The 19,605-nt window shown below is 51.8% G+C and overlaps 9 protein-coding genes across 9 annotated transcripts; 3 read left to right on the top strand and 6 right to left on the bottom strand.

Moving 5' to 3' along the window:
- Nucleotides 1–170: 170 nt before the first annotated feature.
- On the bottom strand, nt 171–833 carry CTAM01_08763 (uncharacterized protein; the record flags this gene model as incomplete). The annotated part of the gene is made up of 1 exon (XM_060524783.1): nt 171–833. The coding sequence occupies one exon, from the start codon at nt 831–833 to the stop codon at nt 171–173; it is 663 nt and encodes a 220-aa protein (XP_060380474.1).
- Nucleotides 834–2,763: 1,930 nt separating this feature from the next.
- Nucleotides 2,764–3,345, bottom strand: CTAM01_08762 (AhpC/TSA family protein; the record flags this gene model as incomplete). The annotated part of the gene is made up of 1 exon (XM_060524782.1): nt 2,764–3,345. A coding segment is annotated over one exon (582 nt), but the record flags the coding sequence as incomplete, so codon positions are not given.
- A 599-nt stretch (nt 3,346–3,944) lies between these two features.
- On the bottom strand, nt 3,945–4,082 carry CTAM01_08761 (uncharacterized protein; the record flags this gene model as incomplete). The annotated part of the gene is made up of 1 exon (XM_060524781.1): nt 3,945–4,082. One exon carries the CDS (start codon nt 4,080–4,082, stop codon nt 3,945–3,947), a length of 138 nt encoding a protein of 45 aa, XP_060380472.1.
- A 63-nt stretch (nt 4,083–4,145) lies between these two features.
- On the bottom strand, nt 4,146–4,631 carry CTAM01_08760 (transcriptional regulator; the record flags this gene model as incomplete). Its single annotated transcript, XM_060524780.1, has 2 exons — nt 4,146–4,466; nt 4,614–4,631. The coding sequence occupies 2 exons, from the start codon at nt 4,629–4,631 to the stop codon at nt 4,146–4,148; spliced, it is 339 nt and encodes a 112-aa protein (XP_060380471.1).
- Nucleotides 4,632–5,271: 640 nt separating this feature from the next.
- CTAM01_08759 (uncharacterized protein) lies at nt 5,272–6,834 on the top strand (the record flags this gene model as incomplete). Its single annotated transcript, XM_060524779.1, has 1 exon — nt 5,272–6,834. The coding sequence occupies one exon, from the start codon at nt 5,272–5,274 to the stop codon at nt 6,832–6,834; it is 1,563 nt and encodes a 520-aa protein (XP_060380470.1).
- A 1,113-nt stretch (nt 6,835–7,947) lies between these two features.
- Nucleotides 7,948–9,257, bottom strand: CTAM01_08758 (uncharacterized protein; the record flags this gene model as incomplete). The annotated part of the gene is made up of 5 exons (XM_060524778.1): nt 7,948–8,329; nt 8,401–8,774; nt 8,834–8,901; nt 8,967–9,003; nt 9,078–9,257. 5 exons carry the CDS (start codon nt 9,255–9,257, stop codon nt 7,948–7,950), a joined length of 1,041 nt encoding a protein of 346 aa, XP_060380469.1.
- Nucleotides 9,258–10,960: 1,703 nt separating this feature from the next.
- On the top strand, nt 10,961–11,816 carry CTAM01_08757 (uncharacterized protein; the record flags this gene model as incomplete). The annotated part of the gene is made up of 2 exons (XM_060524777.1): nt 10,961–11,427; nt 11,795–11,816. The coding sequence occupies 2 exons, from the start codon at nt 10,961–10,963 to the stop codon at nt 11,814–11,816; spliced, it is 489 nt and encodes a 162-aa protein (XP_060380468.1).
- A 1,878-nt stretch (nt 11,817–13,694) lies between these two features.
- On the bottom strand, nt 13,695–15,498 carry CTAM01_08756 (heterokaryon incompatibility protein; the record flags this gene model as incomplete). Its single annotated transcript, XM_060524776.1, has 3 exons — nt 13,695–13,850; nt 14,003–14,956; nt 15,259–15,498. 3 exons carry the CDS (start codon nt 15,496–15,498, stop codon nt 13,695–13,697), a joined length of 1,350 nt encoding a protein of 449 aa, XP_060380467.1.
- Nucleotides 15,499–18,652: 3,154 nt separating this feature from the next.
- On the top strand, nt 18,653–19,558 carry CTAM01_08755 (longiborneol synthase; the record flags this gene model as incomplete). The annotated part of the gene is made up of 2 exons (XM_060524775.1): nt 18,653–19,018; nt 19,163–19,558. Coding segments are annotated over 2 exons (762 nt in total), but the record flags the coding sequence as incomplete, so codon positions are not given.
- Between the last annotated feature and the right edge of the window lie 47 nt (nt 19,559–19,605).

The raw sequence follows: 19,605 nt of genomic DNA, 5'->3' as shown, positions 1-19,605 counted from the left end.
AACATGATAACGTGGCCAGACAAATCCGCAAGTTGAGTTCGTGTAGGCGCTTTCGGCGAATACGAAGTCAATATATCGCACAATTTCAGGGATAACCTTCATGATTTCAAGAAGTGCAATATTCTTCCCAAGGCAAGAACGTGTACCGCCCGAAAACTAGTAGCAGCAAGTTAGTCTATGCCCACCACACTGCCAACAGTAAGACGCAAACGAGAGCCAGTTACTGCGAATGACATCGCTGCTTTTTTTTCAGCACTCATTGTCTTGTCGAGCCATCGCTCAGGCTGGAAAGCATCGGCGTCGGGACCGCTCACTTCTGGGTTTCTGTGGATCGACCAAGCACTAACTCCAACTTGCGTCTGCACAATGTTAGCGCGGTCATCGTGTCTCACTTCAGTTCGTAAGAAACAAACCTTGTGTGGAAAGTAGTGGCCTGCCAAATACTCCCCTTCTTCCGGCACCTCTCGGGGGGAGATTGTAACTATGGAAGGGTGCAACCGTAATGCCTCACTGATTACGGCGTTCAAGTATGGCAATGCTTGTGCCTGACTGAAAGTAATTCGTCCAGGACCCAAAGCATCGATCTCAGAGCGAAGTTTGGCCAACTTGTCAGGGTGGTGATATATGTGCCAGATGGTTGCCGACAGCGCAATGCCCGTAGTGTCGGACCCTGCGACGTAATTCGAACCGCAAGTGTCGATGATAGATCCAGTATCGAGTTTGCCCTCGACAACTAACCCAACTGCCTTGGCAACGAATGGTTCACCCTTGCCACTTACCACCCTTGTGATGCCCTGAGTCGTTTGGTAATGTTCTGCTTTGACTGCAATCATCGTCAAGAGTTTTCGCAAAGGAGTGTTTACATACGGGACGAAATTGCCAATGAAGTTAATTGCGCGCTGCGCACATGTAAATAGGCGAGAGACCGGGGCCATGACGGACGACACGTGAATGATACTTCGAATAGCCGCCAGAATCCCATCGGCAGTCGGGCCCCTGGTCATCAAATCCATACTTTCATCAAACTAAAGGCAAGATATAACTCGAGTCAGAAAATGCTTACTTCATAAACAGATAATGGCTGAAGCAATTGATGCAAGTATGGGCTTGAGATGGGTGGTGGACAAATCATGATAGTTGCTTGGGACTTGAAATCTTCGATATTAACTCACAGTAATTCCTGAAACGACATCAAAAGCATAACATTGTAAGAATTCGGGCAAGTCGAATGGTACACCAAGCTTGTTTCGGGATGTGTCGATCAAAGCTCGTAGCCTATCGAGGCACACGTCTACTACTCGATCCACGCCGGGCTCGTAATGGACTAAAGTTGACATGGAATACAAAGAGCTGATTTGGCGCTTACGCAAAGCATGCTCGGCCTCATTCTTTACGCAGATGAGCGTTGGGTGGGTCGTGTCCGATGCAAAAGCATCATACCAATTTGGCTTATTCCACTTGCCACCGAATCTGTATATTTTCCGCATGTCTTCTGGCCCGTTGAAGCTAAACAGATTCGGGGCTAGTCTCACGACAGATCCTGCCGACAGTGTTAAATCATGGTCCATGCTGATGGGATATGTAATGCGCTTACCATACTTGCGATGCAATGCCAGCAAGCGGTCTTCGTAATTGCCCCGATAGCTGTAGTACACTTCCAGCCAGTTCGTAAATCTAGTTAAAGCTGGTTCCGGCACTTTGCGTAGGGGTGATATTAAATAACTGTGTATGGCTATGCCAACCGTGTATAATAGAACCGTTGCAACGATGCAAGGTACAAGGGCTGATGGAGTTACGCACATCATGACTCGTTGATGTTGATTATGTAGATCTGAATGACAATCTGACGCATTTCCAAAAGTCCAGCTTCAGCAAGTATTTGAATACAATTACATTGATACTGTTAAGTCAAACCGCAATCCAGCTTCCCGCTGGGTCATCGGCACGGCCTGGTTGGCGACGCCGATGGTCCGAAGCTGTTGGCCGGATTAAACTTGGAATACGTCCACCTCTGCATAGTCTGCGCCTCGAGAACTCCGTCTCTTAATGAGACCCTTACGCTAGAATTGTATCATAAACTTCCACAACATTATGGGGGCTTGATGGTCGTAGCGCGGCCTGCTACGACCGAATAGCCCAAGAACTTTCAGGCACAACTGGAATAAGAGACGGCCCACGCCCTACCTGACGGCTTTAGGGCCCTTCCTTATTCACAAAAATCATTATCAAAAGGGTGTAACTCCTTGGGAACAGAGAAGCTATAGTGTCGATTATCTAACCGGAACATATGAGGGGGGGCTCATTGCAGCGCGAGTTCGTGCGAGATTGAGAATTTCTGCCGTCCCAGTTCGAACGGGGTTCTATCTTTTATCTACCAGTCAACACCGGCTTTTGCATGTCACATGCAAGTCTAGCATCCCTTTATTCAGATGCATTCATCAATCCAACAGCGGTGTTGTCAAGTCTTCAGCTGGATGCGTCATGCTTGTTGCAAGAAGTTTCTATTTGTAGATGGAGCGATTGAGGGCACCCCACGGGAATGGTTAGAATGCACTTTCTCATTTAATCGCTCTATCGTGCTACCCAAGAACCCTGCTGAGTCTCAGGCCGGGAAATGAATACGTGCCGTGAAGTTGCATTGCCGTCGCCAATTCAAGCGACAAGTCGTCGATGTTCACGTTCGAATAACAAAGCGATGATGTTGCGTAACGGATAGAGATGGATTCGAGACTTTGTCGAGAATACATCTTGCTAAGTACAGTTTCATTCCATAGCAGGTTTGAAGGTCTTGGCCCATTCAAGAACTTCGTACACGTTCTTGTGCGGTGGAAATACAGGATACCAATATTTCACAATTCGCCCTTTGTATATGGCCAATGTCAGACGTTTGACCAACTGTTTCCCTTCGTACTCGAACAGAGGCAAGCTCAGTGCACGTGCAAATTCAAGTTCAGCGTCAGAGAGAATGTCGTAGGGTATATGACTTCTCTGGCGAAACTCCTCCTGAACCTCAGTGGACTGAGTAGACAGACCAAAAAGTCCATCGATTCCAGCATCGTAAAGCGCTTTAGAGTTATCGCGAAAGGAGCACGCCTGAGGCGTGCACCCTCTTGCCCCTGGAATCGCGTCCCATTCGGGAGGGATTGTTTCGTTGGCGGCAGCCGTGCGTGGATAGCAAAAAACAATTGTCAATCGATCTCGGCTCGAAAGATCAACGGTCGTCGAAATGTTGCCGGCAACCGGCAAGCTGACACTTGGAATCTTCAGATTGAGCAGGTGATCGCAGGCGCCATCGTTAACCGGTGGCGGGAGATTGGTTGGGAGGGTCGGGACTATGTTATGATATCAGTATCCGTCGAGCAGCATTCTGAGGAAATTCTGGAGTTTGTACTTGTCATTGCAGAAACTGTTAGTTGATTGCGGGAGCAACTAGCCATCTGTTGAGATGTCAGGAAATGTTCCAATGTATAGAATCTGGCCTGTTCGCCAACCAGAGCATTGCTTGGTTGGGTTTGCCTAGTTTAGGAGGATGTAGGTGTCAGCTAGTCGTATCGGTAGCGAAATCCGCCCTTCACCGGCCGGAAATGATTTTCCGAGAGGCTAACGAGCACCAGATAGCTACGATTCTCCCCGTCCCCGGTATCTATATTCTCATGGTGTCCACTCATTTGAGCAATCAGCCGACCCTATTCCACTCGACATTTCCTTCCATCTCCACAGGGATGAGGTTGAGCCTGTGTCCTCTGCATCAACGTACATTATGCCTCACAGGGAACTTTCTGACGCGTGCGGAGCACAGTACGGATAAGATGAAGCGAATTGTTCCTAACTTCTAACTGAATGTTGGTTGTTCACTGTGTCCGCCATGACGCACCCAATCTCAGTACCGAGACTACTGAAGCCCTGCATGACCCCTTTTCGATCACCCTCGCTCATTTTCTGGCTCATCTTGACTTTTCCCTCCATCTTGATAACTTCGATCTCAACCCCAATAATTGCCTTTTCAACAGATCGATGTACTTGACAGGAGCATCCGATACCCTCCACGGCCTGGAATTCGATCTTTGCTCATCGAATCCCATCCTTTTTTGCTCGTTAAACTCCGAGAGATCGTGGATTTGCTGGCTGAGAAAGGAGGCCACAGATTAAGACTTGGAATTGATATACACGGTCGCTTTGCCGTACACCTGGACTGCAGAGTAATTCCACGTTGGAACAACCTTCCCATTTACGGGCTTCTTCTCCGTGTAGAATCTCGGCGTGACGTAGTGTTGTACCGGTGAAGTGAAGACGACGAGTACGTTACGCTGCAGGGTTATCACAGCAGTTCCAGATTCGCCACGGGACAGCTCTTCGACGATGTCTTTGCTCTGAGGGTTTGCACGAGCTAAATGACCTCGCAGCCGTCCCAACTCGAAGTCGCTCGACTCATCCTGGGCATCCAGCACAAACGGATTGTGGCTGGACTGTAAGAAATTTGTCACGTAACAGGGATAGTAACCGCACCTCACAAGATGCCCGTCACGTGCTGTATCACGTGTATATCTCAAACATCGTGTATATAGACCTTTTTCTTTTGTCTATTTCCACTTTGATAGGCTAAGCCACTTTACCACACTCCGTATGCCCATTGCTACGTGCCATAACTCGTGACAAAATCATAGCTCGGTGAAACCATGGCGGTAGTGAACTGGCCGAGCGGATTCTGACGAACGATATGTCGAAGAGCGATGAGACTCTTCTCAGCATGTGCTGCTCGAATATACATGGTAAAAGAAGGTGTGGCAACGTGTGGATAAGTCAAGCAGAAGAGAGTGAGGTTCGGCGAATTTGATTCGGTATCACACTGTCGCTCGCAGAAATTCCCCTTTGGGAGAAAAAGGGCCTCAGGCTAAGCCTAATATGTTTCAAATCGTTGTCTCTAGTACAGTACATCAGCGATCAGGATCAGTTGCATAGAGAGGCTGCCGAGGTCGGAACACGTATTGATCCACACAACGGAAAAGCATTCCCGAAGATGAGAGTGTCAAAAGACGGAATTTTATCATGAATGAGCTGCCGCTGACTAATCTGGTGGCGCCTATCTACACACCCGATTCCTAATACAACAGCTGCATGCGAAAGATCGAATTCTCAACCATTTCTCATTCCGCGATTTGCCAACATCTTTTTATCTTGTCATACCAGCAAGCAATTACAAACCGGCTACAAAGCATCGCATCGCGGCCACCATCGAATGCGTATTCTGCTCGCTCTGTTACTGAGCACTCCATGATGGAACTCGATCACGTCACTTCCTATCTTCCTCACGCCAGTTCGGAACAGACACCAGCAACCGCGGACTCTGCTATCTCGATCCCATCCAGAAGTCGATCGGTTGCCATCATCTTCTCCATCACATGTATCACCGGAATCAGCAACCTTTTGGCCGGCTTGTTGACGGTTTGTATACCAGTGATTGCGATAGACTTGGGCATAGAACCTGGAGTTCAGTTATGGCCAGCTTCGGCTTTTGCTCTAGCCTGCGGGTGTACGTTGCTTCTCTGCGCCACGGCTGCGGATTTACTCGGCTGCCGGCGCGTCTGTCTACTAGGCGCTATGCTTCAAGCCGGCAGCGCATTGGGCGCCGCTCTTTCGAGAACTCCAACTCAGCTTATCGCTCTTCGTGCTTTCGCGGGTGTCGCAGCGTCAATGTGCCTACCCAGCGCCACGGGCATTGTGTCGTCAACTTTTCCAACTAATTCCAGGCCGCGCGCGCGGACTGCTGCTTTTTCCGCTATGGGTGGTGGCCAAGCTGTCGGGTTCGGATTAGGTCTTGTCCTAGGCGGTCTTTTCAGCGACACAGTTGGCTGGCGATGGGGCTTCCATGCTACAGCGATTCTCAATGTGCTTGTGCTGGTCATCGCCATTTGGTCGCTGCCAGTAAGCGTTGACGATGCTGCACCCTTAGGCAGGGACACTGCTTTCCGCCTCCGAACCGAGCTAGATTGGCTGGGAGCATTGATCATCAGTACGAGCTTAGCATTCTTGTCGTATGTCCTAGCCGTTGTCACGGACTCTGACGCCAGCTATCGCATGCGACAACCGCTCAATATTGTATTCCTTAGCGTCGGTGTGGTCCTCCTGCCTGTACACGTATTTTGGATGCACCATCAAAAGCTACAGGGTCGACCAGCTCTAATTCCCAATGAACTATGGCAAAGCAAGCCGTTCACATCAGTCTGTATCACAGTCTTCCTTGTTTGGGGGGCTCTCAACGCTAGCGAGCAGCTCACAGCATTATATTTACAGGACGTCCGCGGATTCTCTACGTTGACGTCCTCCCTATACTTCCTTCCTGCGCCAGTATGCGGCATTCTCACGAATATTGCTGTTGCTATCTTCTTGCCGCGTCTGAAGGCGTCATATGCCGTACCCGTCGGTTGTCTCGTTAGTGGACTTGCGCCGCTTTTACTAGCAGCATTATGCAAAGTTCAGGGACCCAGCTATTGGGAGGCCATCTTCCAAGCAATGGCCATCAATCCAATCGGAGCGGACTTGATGTACACTATTGCTATGTTAGTAGTCACAGACGCATTTCCGTTAAAGACGCAAGCGTTAGCGGGTGGTGTATTCAATATGGTTGCTCAGATCGGAAAGAGCGTCGGCATCGCTACGACCGCAATCATAGCGCAACAAGTATCCTTACTTGCAAAAGGCGTCGATACAAGAGAAGTACTTCTTCGAGGGTACCATGCTGGGTGGTGGTACAATTGCGGGCTGAGTTTTGTTTCTGTAGCCGTGAGCCTATGGGGGCTGAGGAGCGTTGGGAGACTGGGTGTGAAGCGTGACTAGAGGACAGGTTGAATAAATAACTGAGAGCGAGCTGTAGATTGGTAGTCAACCTGGGAACGAAACACCGACACTGTCCAGCTTAATACCACTTGCACGCCGTAGAGATTATTAGTGGCGAAGTGCATTGCGTCCGCCCGGGGCTGACAAGCGAAAGCCGTCGTTGCTGTAAGCCTCTGATAGCATCATCGGTGACTAACGAATTGTGGTGAATATTGTAATAAAGTGCTTAGATCTCATAGCGTAACGTTTGTTGAAGCTGGTCGTGATCCCTGACATTTTAGGGGTATGTCTTTATTAACTAGATTGGGCTTGAACCGGAATTCGTTCATTATGTTTTGAGCTAACATACCTCACAAATAACAGTGCTATTAATCTTTTTAAGGTAATTATTGTTGTCGGGCTTAAGCTGCGCTGATAAAATTCGTCCTCCTGAGAATGCTTTTGAGGGATAAAGAGATATTGTCGGATTAAAAGTCTAATTCGACCTCGGCGTACGGCCGACCGCGCAGGGGCTAATTACGGCCTATACTTTCAATTATTATAACTTACTGAAGTTATAATTAAAACCTCTATTTTATGTATGGCCGCCGTTGCTGGTGTGTGAGTGAATCTAAAGATTAAGGCTCACCACCATGTCCCACTTGGCGGCGGCAACAAAGTCGAACTAAGCAGATCTCCAACACTAGGTTGTACGAGTAGCCTTAGCGCAAGCGTGGTAGAGCTAATGTTGTGTAACGTACGGGATGTCATCCTTCGTCGCCCCGTCGACAGGAATGTAGTAGCGATAGGTACTTATCAGTGACAAATGTTGGCCGAGGTAACCCGCTAACAACTAAGTTCCAGGCCGTCTTGCTGATATCAAGCCATCCGAAGCTACAGTTTCAAGCTTCAAGTTGTCTTGGAGAAAGTGATTTCATGGTATTATTACTATCAATGTCTGTTGTGACTCATGGTCTGGTGGTATCCTGATGTGCCCAAACTCCCAATGCTACATTTACCCAAATTTCCCAGCCAGCCCCGGAAGAGATAACCCCAATTTGTTGATGGCGCCTTCCAGAATGCATTATTTCATAAAAGTCGTAGGTTCCCAAAGTCCCATGTTGTTGTACATTGTTATACCATGTGCGCCGGGCTCGGCCGAATCACTTCTTCGCTGCGCTCCGTCTCCACCACGTAGTTACCAAAGCTGCCGGGCTTCTCGTTCGGAGAGTTTATCATGTATGTCTCGACCGCTTTGGGAGTGGGCGAGAGCGGCGCGTTGGACGCCGGGCTGCGGCTGTGTCGGTCGACCGTCGAGGGAACAGTCCTCGAAGTCCCCGTCCTGGTGACAAGCAGGCCCATGCGGGCTGCGAGGGCTTTGAGAGGAGGCAGGCAAAGGCATACCATTGCCGCTGAAAGCTCGCCGAGGGACCACATGGCGGGCTCCACGTTCCAGTAGGTGAAGTCTGAATTGATCTTCAGGAATTGGAGGCGCAAGACGGAAATGCCGACGATGCTAGAAGGAGAAAAAAAAAGTCAGTCAGTCAAAATCGAGCATGACAGTATCGCAATAGCCGAAACACTCACAGGAATCCGAGGCTGAAGATGCCAAGCAGGTACAGCTTCTGAGTCCTCGGAAGTTTGAGCTGGATCAGCGCCGGCAGCGGCAGCAGGAAAATGAGAACGTCCGTCACGATACTGCAGGCCCCGAAGAGGTAGAATAGGACTTGCTGAGGAAGACACTTTGCCGGTACTGAGTGGTCCCAAAATCCCTCAAGGGGAATACACCATATAAAGGAGATAATCACAACGCTAAGCCCCCAAGCCCCTACGAAGATCATGGCTGCGATGTAGTACTTCTTCATATAGTGGGTGACCAGTACGCGATAATACTGGAGCAAGAATGCCATCTTGAATGACAAGTGTCCCAGGCTGTAGAAGAGAACAGATACCCAAAAGCACTAAAGCGGTTGAATTTGTCAGAGCGGGTTTGATACGATTCTGGGGCAAGACTGCTTACTTTCATGAACCCAATCATTTCTCCTGGTGGAACCGTCTGTTGGTGTTTCCCGAGCCCATACCGCGTCACTGTCGTCGATTAGTCTGAAGTGTTCAACTCGCATATTGCAACTTGAAATGGGCCAAAAACTCACTCACTGCCTGCGAAAGACCGACGCCTAATACCGATATCTACCACAGTCAGCTTTTCCGTCAACACACCACGAAGGCTTTGCCACGGTTTGCAACCTTTGGTTCGAACTTACCAACGAGAAAGCGGCAGCCCAGTCGTCGATACCAATTCTCTTGACAATGTGGAAGCGGGTCCAGAGTCGCAGGATCAATATGCCCGTTGATATGAAGAGGCACATTGATATCACTCCCAGGACCAGGGGCGACTTATCCTCCTGCAACTGCTCGGGCGATAACTGTGGTAAAGGATCCATGTTGGGCGTATGGATGGAACGCGCGATCCGCGCTCAAAAAGAGCTTCTTGATATTTGATTTAAGGGCGTGTGTTTCTCTTTCTTTCTCTCTTTCTGTCTCTCTCTTCTCCTGTCTCTCCAAAGACTGGGTCTAGGGGTCCTCTCTCCCTTGGGTTGTGCGACGAGGAAGGGTGTTTAAGGCTCGCGGGGGGTTAGGGGGCTTGTGGGGGGACTAGCCATCCCTTATAAAATAAGATCCAAAGACTATCATCGAAGAAAGCCGGATCTTGACCCCAAAATGTCTCAAAGCACGGTTGGCAGCGAGGCAGACCGATTCGCTTTCCTTGGCATTTGGGCTGAGAAAGAAACAATCACAAGACAGTGGCACCTACCTACATTCTTGGGCGGGCTGTAGCTGTAGCTGTAGCTGTAGCTGACGGCTGGCGGCTGTGGTCGACGATGGACGGTGGCTGCGAGAAGAGGTTGCGCCTTGGACGCATGCAGTCAATGGAGGCGCACGACAAAAGCAAGGGAAATTCCCATCCGTGCCACCCTTTTCTTTTCGATCGATGGGAACGAGTGAGAAGGGCAGCAGGCAACAAATCGGCTCTAGACGTAAGACTTTGGATCAAGCAGTCATTGCTTCTTCTTCCCTCCTTCTCGCGCCGCAAGTGGTAAAGTGTCTCTCGCTTTCGGGAGGGCCTAGAGGCCTAGAGCTGAGACGGCGGCTGGATCATCCCCCCCCCCCCCCCAACATTCCAGAGGGTGCTGGCTTTTGGTGGCGTTAGTCTAGCTCACGGGAAACCGCGACACCGTTTTCAAAGATCAGCTCACCCAGGACCAAAGAATCCTCTTGGTTCGGGAGTATCACGAATAAGAAAAGAGCCCGCTAGATCGAGCGCCTGAAATTGGGGATCGAAACGCCGTTCCCCCGGTCTTTCTCGTATAGTTTAGCACCCAAAGGCAAGAACGCGGGAGGCCTTGTGCCGCGATGACCCTAAGTATCCGCGCCGACATTGCCCAAAGGGAAAGCACATGCGAACATTCATCGACTTGCACCTCGCCGAAGGTCGAACTCGAGAGCCGAAGTCCACGTGGCGTTGTCATCGTGTGGTTCGCATCTGGTAAAGTCTCGCCTCTCACCCGAAAGTCCGAGGTGGCCTACTTTATTCGTCGTGAAGAAGAGCCACAAAGATCATCCCCCGTGATGATTATTCACCATCTTGGCCGTTTGCTGTGCAGAGATGGAAGTTTCCGAGACATCCCTCAGGAGCAGATGTTCTGGAGCTCCCGTGGCTGTGGTATCACGATGCGACGATAGTGGCTCAACCCTTGAAATGGAGTCCTATTGTATATATAGGCCTAGAACGGCCTGAACATTCCTCCATCTTGTCTCTTTTTCGTTTTTCGTGTTTTTTTTTCTGCCCATTCTTTCACTCATTGCATCCGCAGATTAGGATCTCTGATGCTACCTCGGGCCTTGAGTTAGGTTTGCATATGCTCGCCCGCATGTCGTTCAACAAACGAGACATTTTTCGGAGTGATGCAGGAAAAGGCAGGTTGGAGGCTCAAGGCAAGAAAAAAACAAAACAAGACTTTGTACAACCACACTCCCCATGCAGGGTTGCGGCACGGCCGAGGCCGTACCGTACGGATGTACGTGCGTGACAGTACGTGCGTGCGTGCGTGCGTGCGTGCGTGGGGTTCGGTTCGGTTGGTTTGGGATGGTTTGCATTGGATGGGATTGGATTCATGGGATGTTTCCTTCTTCTTCTTTCGTGCCACCGGCCGGCCAAGAGCTGCACGAAAGTCATCAAACTGGGGAAAGATCCCCACTAAACAGTGATCTGAGCGGTTCGCTTCGCAAATCGCAACCCTCTCGCTGTTTCGCTTCTTATGCCACTCTGGTTGATCGGCCACCAATTTCTCTTTGTCATGTTCCGAGCGAACAAGAGGTGCCAAATCCAACCTCACACGCACTTTTGCGGGAGGGGAGGGGAACAAGAAATTGTGGGGTTTGCCGTTGGTGGTCGGATGTTTGGCGCGGCTCGAGTTTTGACGCTACAGTTGCATTTTTGCAATTCGTATCCGTAGAGCCTCAACACTTGGTAACACTCATTTCAATTGCATTAACACACCTTTCTCTCAAAATTCAATTGTCGCACTTCTTGACACGATGCGACACAATTTTGTAACTAGGCCCCCTATTCTTTGCGTCTTTTTCGTAGGAATTGCGACTCGTCAGAACTTGCATGCATACTCGAGTCGTGTCTCGCTGCCACTTGCTGATAATAAATAGCTCGAGCTTTTGGGTGGCTGGCTGGCTGGAGCAGAATCCTGTATGAACAAAAGAACGTATTCGTAGTTGGTCAGGACCATCACAACTCAAGTGTTGTTTGTGACGTTTTATGTGCGCGAGAATTCTCGCATGATCTGATGAGCAAAACCAAAGATATTCTGCCAACTCGCTCGCGGCTTGGTCGCCATGAGGTTGGCGAAGCAGATCAGTCTGTGTCTTTGAACAAGCTAGTTGGCGTTCAATTGTTGACTTCCATCAGTTCGAGCCCTCCTGCTCTGTAACGATCGCAAAGAGCGACTCAGAGAGAAAATATGAAAGATAACAATTACGAAAAATCCTGGGGACGAGAGACTCTCCGGACAATTCGGCTCCAAGAAGGCACCGTCGTTATCGGTTGACAATACTACTCCCGGACCAAACACGTCAATAATTCCGCACCTTCCGGAATATCAACTGAAAGTGACTTTGTAGACAAAAGGTGACTTTGGAGGCAAGTACATGATCGTCGTCAAAGAAACCATCTCCAACCGTCCAACGAAGCAGGGCCAAGTAGTAGCGGTGAAGAATTATCGTATGTGATTGCCACACCAACATGGGCCCCGACAAAGGGAGCAAAAACTCCAACATGGCCAACAGCACACATGTCCAGGTTATGGGGATGGGTTCATGCTGTTGGTTTTGGATGAGTGCGTTGGTGCAGGTTGGATGGCAAGCAAATATAGTTTCAGGTTGGACACGGAATACTGGACGGAATAGAAAGGTGGTGGTGGTGGCGCGTGCCAAACTGTCGGTTCCCTCGGTTAAGCGGTACGTTATTTCGCAACTGCAAGACCGTCAGGGAGAGGGAGAGAGGAGAGGTTGGTTTGTCTTTCTTTGTAAGTTTCGGTCGCTTGGCCGACTTACCTAGGAAAGTTCACGTAGTACGGATATTACTCCGTAAATGTTGGAGTGAGAAAACCTGCATATAAAACCCCGGGCCCCCTGTCCTGTGTACCGTACCCTGCCCGGCTGCACTTTGCTTCTTAAGCGGAATTGCCGCAGGAAAGCTGCATGATGCGCGCGCTGCAGCGATGCAGTACCTAGACGAGCTGCTAATACTGTCCTTTTTGCGTTTCTGCAACGAACAAAATTCCCTCAGTACGTAATCCGCCGGTCAGCAGGTCGCAAATCATGCAGGGCCAGTTCTTCCGGTAACCCTTGCATCTTCGAGTCCTTGGACTCTGATGATTCCATCGATTCCATACAGATACCTGTCCAAAGAAACCAGTCTATTTGGTTGGCGATGCCTGCAGAATGGCCCCTCTCTCATTCTCCAACAAAGAAGGGACAGGCAGAGAGAGGAAACAGCCCCCCCCCCCCCCTTCCTTAGGCCCCCCAGAGTATCACTTATCATCGCACAGGATCCTGCATCACACTATTGGAGACCCAGCAGGAAACCTTCACAAGTTCGCAAATCATTCCTCGCATTTGAGCTGGCCCGCTCTCCAATCTTCATATTTTGCAAAAAAAAAAAAAAAGTCGAATCATTGGGGTCGCACGACATGGAGCCTGGGCGTGAAGTGGGCGGGGGGAGGGGGTTGATGTGATGTGATGCGATGGGTGTGTATTATGCTGGGGCTTCGGGAAACGCTCCAGTTTGACCCCGTTTCGTCCCGTTTCGTCCGAAATTCTTCAATACCACATGGCAAGCGTACCCGCGCATTCCGGACAGTGTTTGTGGGAAGGCGGCTCTTGGTATTTATATCACGACGGAACCGTACGTTTTTTTCGTCTCGTGCGCGCGCATGTGTTTGCGGGAAGAAAGGGAACAAAACGGCCACAAGCAAAACAGAAGAAAGAAAAGAAATAAGTTCAAAGATCCTGCTAAAATGAAGCTAGAAGGAACTTTTGGGTATCCTCGTTACAACGCTAAGCCCTCCTTCCGCGGAATTCCCCTCCCATTACCCCTCAAACCATAAGCCTCCCTTCGGACATGGCTTGGCAGCATTCCAGGCTGGTCTACAACTCCCGCCTGCTACAAGTGAGGTCACTGAGGTGAGTGATAAGCACTTGACCATCCCATACCCGCCTGCTACCTTGCCTCTCTCGCCGGGATCCTACTCAAATCTGGATCAGAACCCCGAACATCGCCAGTATCGATGGCACGCACCCCACGCCAATTACTTGGTGTCGGTGGATCGCGTGGACGAGGTCGCCCGGCTGCTTCCCGTCTCCTTGAGGATCTGGGCCTCCTCTAGTGCCTCTCGCTTTGCAAACTCATCGAGAAGCTTGTGCGCTGTCTCAAGAGGTAACTCGGCTATCATGGCCGATAGGTTCTACGGAAACCGGGTCAGTCGATCGAGATCTCTTCATGCAAAGGTTTACGGCCGTAAGGGGGGCGAAGTAGGTGAGGCGAGCGTTACAGCGCCGGCCGGAGGCTTAGCCTGAAGGCCAAAATTCCAGAAGAACGGTACGGTGAGGTACTTACCGCGGGGAAGATGTCGGACGGATGATACTTAAATTCCTCCATCATGCGGTTCAAGCGAAGTACCTGCTTCCACGGAACAATGGTGTCTCCAATCAAAAAGGTAGGGAACCTTGCCATGGCGAGCTCTTCAAGGATCCAGCGACGTTGAAAGTAGGAGCGGCCCATGAAGTCGTTGGCACCGGCCCAATGTGGCATCAGGAACGGAATTTCGCCGTCGGGACCAGGAGCCCATAGAGACGCAATGGGGACCGCCCACTTGTGAAATGGCGCGTAGTCTTCGGGGTGCTTTTCGCGGTCGCCGGGGTCGCCCCAGTGGGGCGGCATGGCGTCCTCGATCCGCGCGAGAGCGGCCATGGCCTCATCGGTGTCGTCCCTCTTGTCGCCCAGCCACCCGACGACAAGCTCCGCGTTGCGATAGATGTTACGCATGTCCGTGTGCTGCTTGGACTTTTCCACGTCGTCACGTTGGTTGACGCAGAGGAAGTCGCACCACACCCTCAAACACCTCGACTCCAGGTCACTCTGACGTGAGCTACCGAGACCGAAGAGCTGCCTAAGCCATCTCGGGGCGCCGTGAGGCCGCCTGGCCGGCGTCCTTTGGAAGCGCTGCGAGATAGTCGGATAGAAGACGGCGCGGACCTGCTTCAGTGCCTGAGCCAGATGAGCCGTGATAGTGACGGCATGGCCGCCCACGAAGATCTTTTCGGTCTCGGCCGCGTCGCCATAGAGTGACGAGAGGGCGATGTACTCGCGGGACAGCTCATCCGTCAGGCGAACTGTGACGAGCCGACACTCGACTGGATCGCTGAGGCTGCGCGCGGACTGAATCTCAAGCAGGCGGATCTCACGCCTCGAAGGGTCCAGACGCCGATATTGAATGCTCATCTTAACGGCAGCAATGCTCTGGTTCGGTTCGGCGGAGCGAGCGAGCGAGCGAGCGGGATCGGGCGAGAACTCGGCCAAGCAGGAGACAGCAACAAACAGTTGTCTCGATTGTTCACCCCTCACAGATTCTGTGTAAGGTACCGGTATCCGTATGTGCTTTTTTCCTGTCTCTGATATGCCGATTCCTGTGCTCCAGATTCGGTCTCAGGTGAGGGCCTGTTGCTACCGGTATCTCCCTCTCTCTTCTTCTCCAGTTTCTGCAGGTTGAGCTGTAGGAGAGTGGAAAGGGTGGCAGGGCAGGGGTGGGTTTCCAACACTCAGTCTCACACTCAGTTTCCGAGAGTAAGGTAGGTATTACGAAGTATCCGTACGGGTCTGCTGCTGCTGCTGCTGCTGCTGCTGACAGGATTTGACTTGACTTGCGGCGTGTGAGTGTCTGGGTCGCACACCAACAATGCAACGGCAGGGCGAATCTGAAGCGCGTCCAGCGCAGAAGTGAGGACTCCGAACGGGACGCCGGCGTTTATACCAAGAAGGCGCAGATGCGGGCCCAGCGGCTTGGGCAGGGGATCTCTGGGGGCATCGATGCTGTCGGCTGTTCCCAATGCCATGCTCGGGTTGAGATTTTCATAGCACAGGGGTCCAGACTCCAGCCAGACATTCCAGCGAGACAGAGAGAAGCCGAAAAAGACGGGCACAGCGTGCCAATGGGGCGTAAAGGTCGACGAAGTTCGACGGGATACGGCTAGCTTCCCCCTCCTTCAGAAGGAGACGGGCTCACGCTATCCAGGGGTCGCAGGTGGGAAGGTTCAAGGTTCAAGGGGAAGAGGGAGGGGGTGTGTGTCGTAACTAAGTCTTGATGCGTGGTTGTGTGCTTGTGGACTGGTGGTGGTGGTGGAGCGTGGATGCGTGTGGTGGTCGCCATCAGAGACATTCGGGAACATTTCCAAGGAGAGCGGCACGGCAGTCGTACTGGCAGCAGCGTGGCGAGCGGCTGGTCTATCGGTTCGGTCATTGCTTTGAATAGTGACACAATTTGACGAGATGGTGGACGGGGAACAATGAAGCTGGATGACAGATGCACCACGCAACCAGCACGCGAAGTTGAACTTTGTGGTGAGTTGAGCAAAGAGCACATACGTACTGTGCAGTAGACGGCAGCAAAAGGGAAAGAACCCTTGCTTGGCGTTGCTTGCCTGGTTCTGGCTTTGGCTGCCTGCTACGTACCCTATGACCCGGCATGGACCCGGTGGAGAAGGCGACGGCTGAAAACGGCCACTTCTCTGCTGCATTTGTGCAGAGACCCAACGTACCAAGAAGACCTTGTGGATTTCCCTTTTACCTGTGGAGGGCAACGGAACACTTTCGTCAGGACACGACACGCACGCAAAGCCGCAAGTTCGCGTAACGTACGGAGTAAGCAAGGTGGTGGCAGGCTTGCACGCTTGGTAAGGTAGGACAACCAGACCCAGAGCATCGAGTGGGCAGAAAAATAGGTCATGGACCATCCATGGTAATTCAAATGTTCGGCGATCTAAAAGCCAAAGCAAGGTTTTTCCAGGTTTCTCGCTCCGATGCCTCGACCATTCTGCAAACGCAATCTCCCTCCTCCGACTGAGACCCCCTCCGAATGGTGAATCTGCGCCCCCATCCGCCATCCGGCAATTCGCGTGTTCGTGCGCGTGTTCGTCTGATTCGAATGATTCCATACAACGGCCGCAACAGCCACATAGTCACCAAGTGAACAAGCAACTACGCCGTAACTGTCCACAGTTCCAGACCCGTACGGCTCACGGAACGCCGAAGCTGAGACGGGACCAGAGGGAATGGGACGGAACACCTAGCGAAAGCGGCAGCCATCTTGTGTGTATTGGAGCTTTACTGCTCTGGGTTTGGGAGTCTGTGAGTGCAGCGTGCCACCCCCGCCCACCCCAGCACCAAGGCACGAAGCCACGGCATGGCTCCAAGGCATGGCCCGCAGCCACCTACTTGGTCCTTTACGGCTACCGCATTACGGCTCTGATGGGATGGATTTCATGGATGGATTACCTATGGGTAGCCTGTACGGATACTGTGTAAGGATAGGCAAGCTGTTCGTACTACGTACACAGTAGGGGAAGAGCCCCCCTTTTCCACTTGGCAACCGTTGGCGGGCACAATTGGACCCGTCCTGACAGTAAGGTAGGCGCTCCGTACTGGGTTGAATGCTAGGTTTGTGTGCTGGGTACGGAGTGTATGGAGGAGCAATTTGGAGATGATCATGTCATGTTTGGGAAGCCAATGTTCGCACGACCCCAGATGACCCCCACTTCCTTCTTGCGACCTGCGTGTATGGGATGGCAGGTACGGAGTAACACAGGCCCTGACAGACGCTGACGGCTCTTGCGCTCTTGGGTGGGCTCCTTTTTTATCTTCTCTTTTTCTGGGACCCGTTCCTGCCGTCCCACCACCTCCTGACTCGGGGCTACCATGTTCCTTGCTGACTACAAACTCACGTGCGTCGTCATCACCGCACCGCACGCCGCAACTTCGCAACTCCCCCTCCGAAAATATGCCATGCTTCCCGTCTTTGACACTGCCCTAAGCCACCTCTCTTGCGGTCTTACTACGCTGCACATATATCGTCAACCCGGGAATACACCCATTTTAGGCACACTTGGGGAAACCTGGCCGTCAACAGCTTCACATCCATGGTCCATGATGCGATCCGGGAGTTGATGCGGTTTCGGGATGATCTCACAATCAAACCCCCCTCCACGGAGTCGCCTACGGAGCACACACTACCTCACCCACACAATCCCTTACATCCAGCACCATGACAGCACACCACTCTTGTGACCTCAAGTCTGGACTCTGTAGTGTAGTCTGTACCCGAGCCTGCGTATCGGCACTCGACCTTAGTTCACTTGATATTTCCTGGCACCATGATCCATCGTCTACTGCGTGGTTGGTCTCCGTCACGGACCTTCCTCCGTCCACTCTCGCACAAACTTTGTACACCACCACCACCATCTTTCTCTTGCTGCATTGCATGACCACGATCCTTGGGAATGCTTGCCCATTCCCCACTAACAACTTGTCAACCCGGTCCAGCCTGGGTAATGTCCTCCCTAGGGGCCCTGGCTAGACCGCGGTACCAATGCACATTGTAGCGTGTGTACACAAAAGTAGTGTACCTCCAACAACGAAGGACAAACCTGCAGCGTTGTTGAACTAGCAACTGGGACTAAGCCCACTTTGCTCTTAACCCTCTCCACATGCCACACGAGCCAACGGCGAACCGTCAAACGGTTTGGTTTGACCTAGGGATGAGGGAGCGATGGCTGGCGATCGAGGTATCAAATCGCACCGCATTTTCTCTCACTTTGCCCTGATGCCACTATTCCTTACCTCTTCCAGATCGTTGCCTCGCTCACCACCTCACCATTGCCGCCGTAGCCAAACCTGGACCGCCGAATGCCTCCTCCTTCTCCTTCGCCCCGGCACCTCGCTCGAAATGGAAACCTCTCGATGCCCTGCCACCCACATGCCTTTCATCTCGACCTCCCTGTCCATGGGAACATCGCGAGCCCATGTTAGGAATAAAAAGCCCAGGTCTCCCCCGTCAAGAGGTTTCATGGATATGGTCATTAGCTTCTTGTCTGTGCTTCTTCTAGACTAAACTCTACCTACACCGACAATTCATATCCAGTATTAACCGCCCTTACTAACCCACCGCCCTTCCTCTAGAGCTCGCTCCTCTTGAGCTCTCACTTGTTGCCCTTAATGTCCACCTCGCCCAAGATTATGGTCAGCCCTCCCGGTCTCAGCCCTGGAGGAATCAACAGCGCCGCTGTTTCGGTTGCCCAGCCGTGGCTCCGGATGCTCAGCTCCGTGTGGGGAATGTGCGCCCCGAAGCGAATCCGCCTCGAAGATGACCTGGCAAAGGAGCCCAAGCGGCTGGCTGCCCTCTGCAAGCCCATTTGCAAACAGATGCTCGAGGACCTCAAGTACCCCGGCGTCCCACGGGTCAAGCGCGAGTCCGTCGAAGCGCTGCTGAAATATATGCACAAGAGAGCCGTCGAGATCGGATGGCCACTCGATACCCCTCTCTCCCAGAAGGGGTTCCGCCTGGGCTTCTCACTAGCTGCGGTATGTATCCCACCTCCTTACCATTCATGCTACCCTAAAGCGACGTTTTGACGTTTGAATAATACCTCGTTTTTATTTTGGAAATTCTCCATGGATTAAAATGTGATTGTGATAAGTAGCGTGCTGACGGAACACCCGCAACAGATGTGCCATCCCCGTCACCCGATAGAAGTGCAGGGTTATGTTGGGCTCTTCACCTGGCTCGTCGTTCAGTACGACGACATCGTGGGCCAGAATGAAGGCGGAATGGACGAGGCCCAGCACTTCCAGCGGCGCTTCCTCAACGGCGAGACCCAGCCCAACGCCATGCTCGAAGGGCTGGCGGGCCTGCTGCGTCAGGCTCCCGACATTTTTGACCCCGTCATGGCCAGCCTGTTGCAAATCTCGGCTCTCAAATTCATGACTTGCAACCTGCTCGAGCGTCACGATGGCTTCCAGAACATGAAGACCACGCGGGGCTGTCAGGTTGATATTATCCGTGCCTCGGACTGGATCACTGTTTCCTGGAACTACTTCCACGACCACTGGAAGTCATCCCTCGTTGGGAACGATGCCACATTCCGCGATCTCGACTTTGGCCATCTTCA

This window comes from Colletotrichum tamarilloi, assembly GCF_030869305.1.
Source record: "Colletotrichum tamarilloi strain Tom-12 chromosome Unknown Scaffold_32.1, whole genome shotgun sequence".
NCBI classification, from domain to species: domain Eukaryota; kingdom Fungi; phylum Ascomycota; class Sordariomycetes; order Glomerellales; family Glomerellaceae; genus Colletotrichum; species Colletotrichum tamarilloi.
The sequence above is the reverse complement of the archived record's forward strand: the minus strand, read 5'-3'. Positions and strand labels throughout refer to the sequence as shown.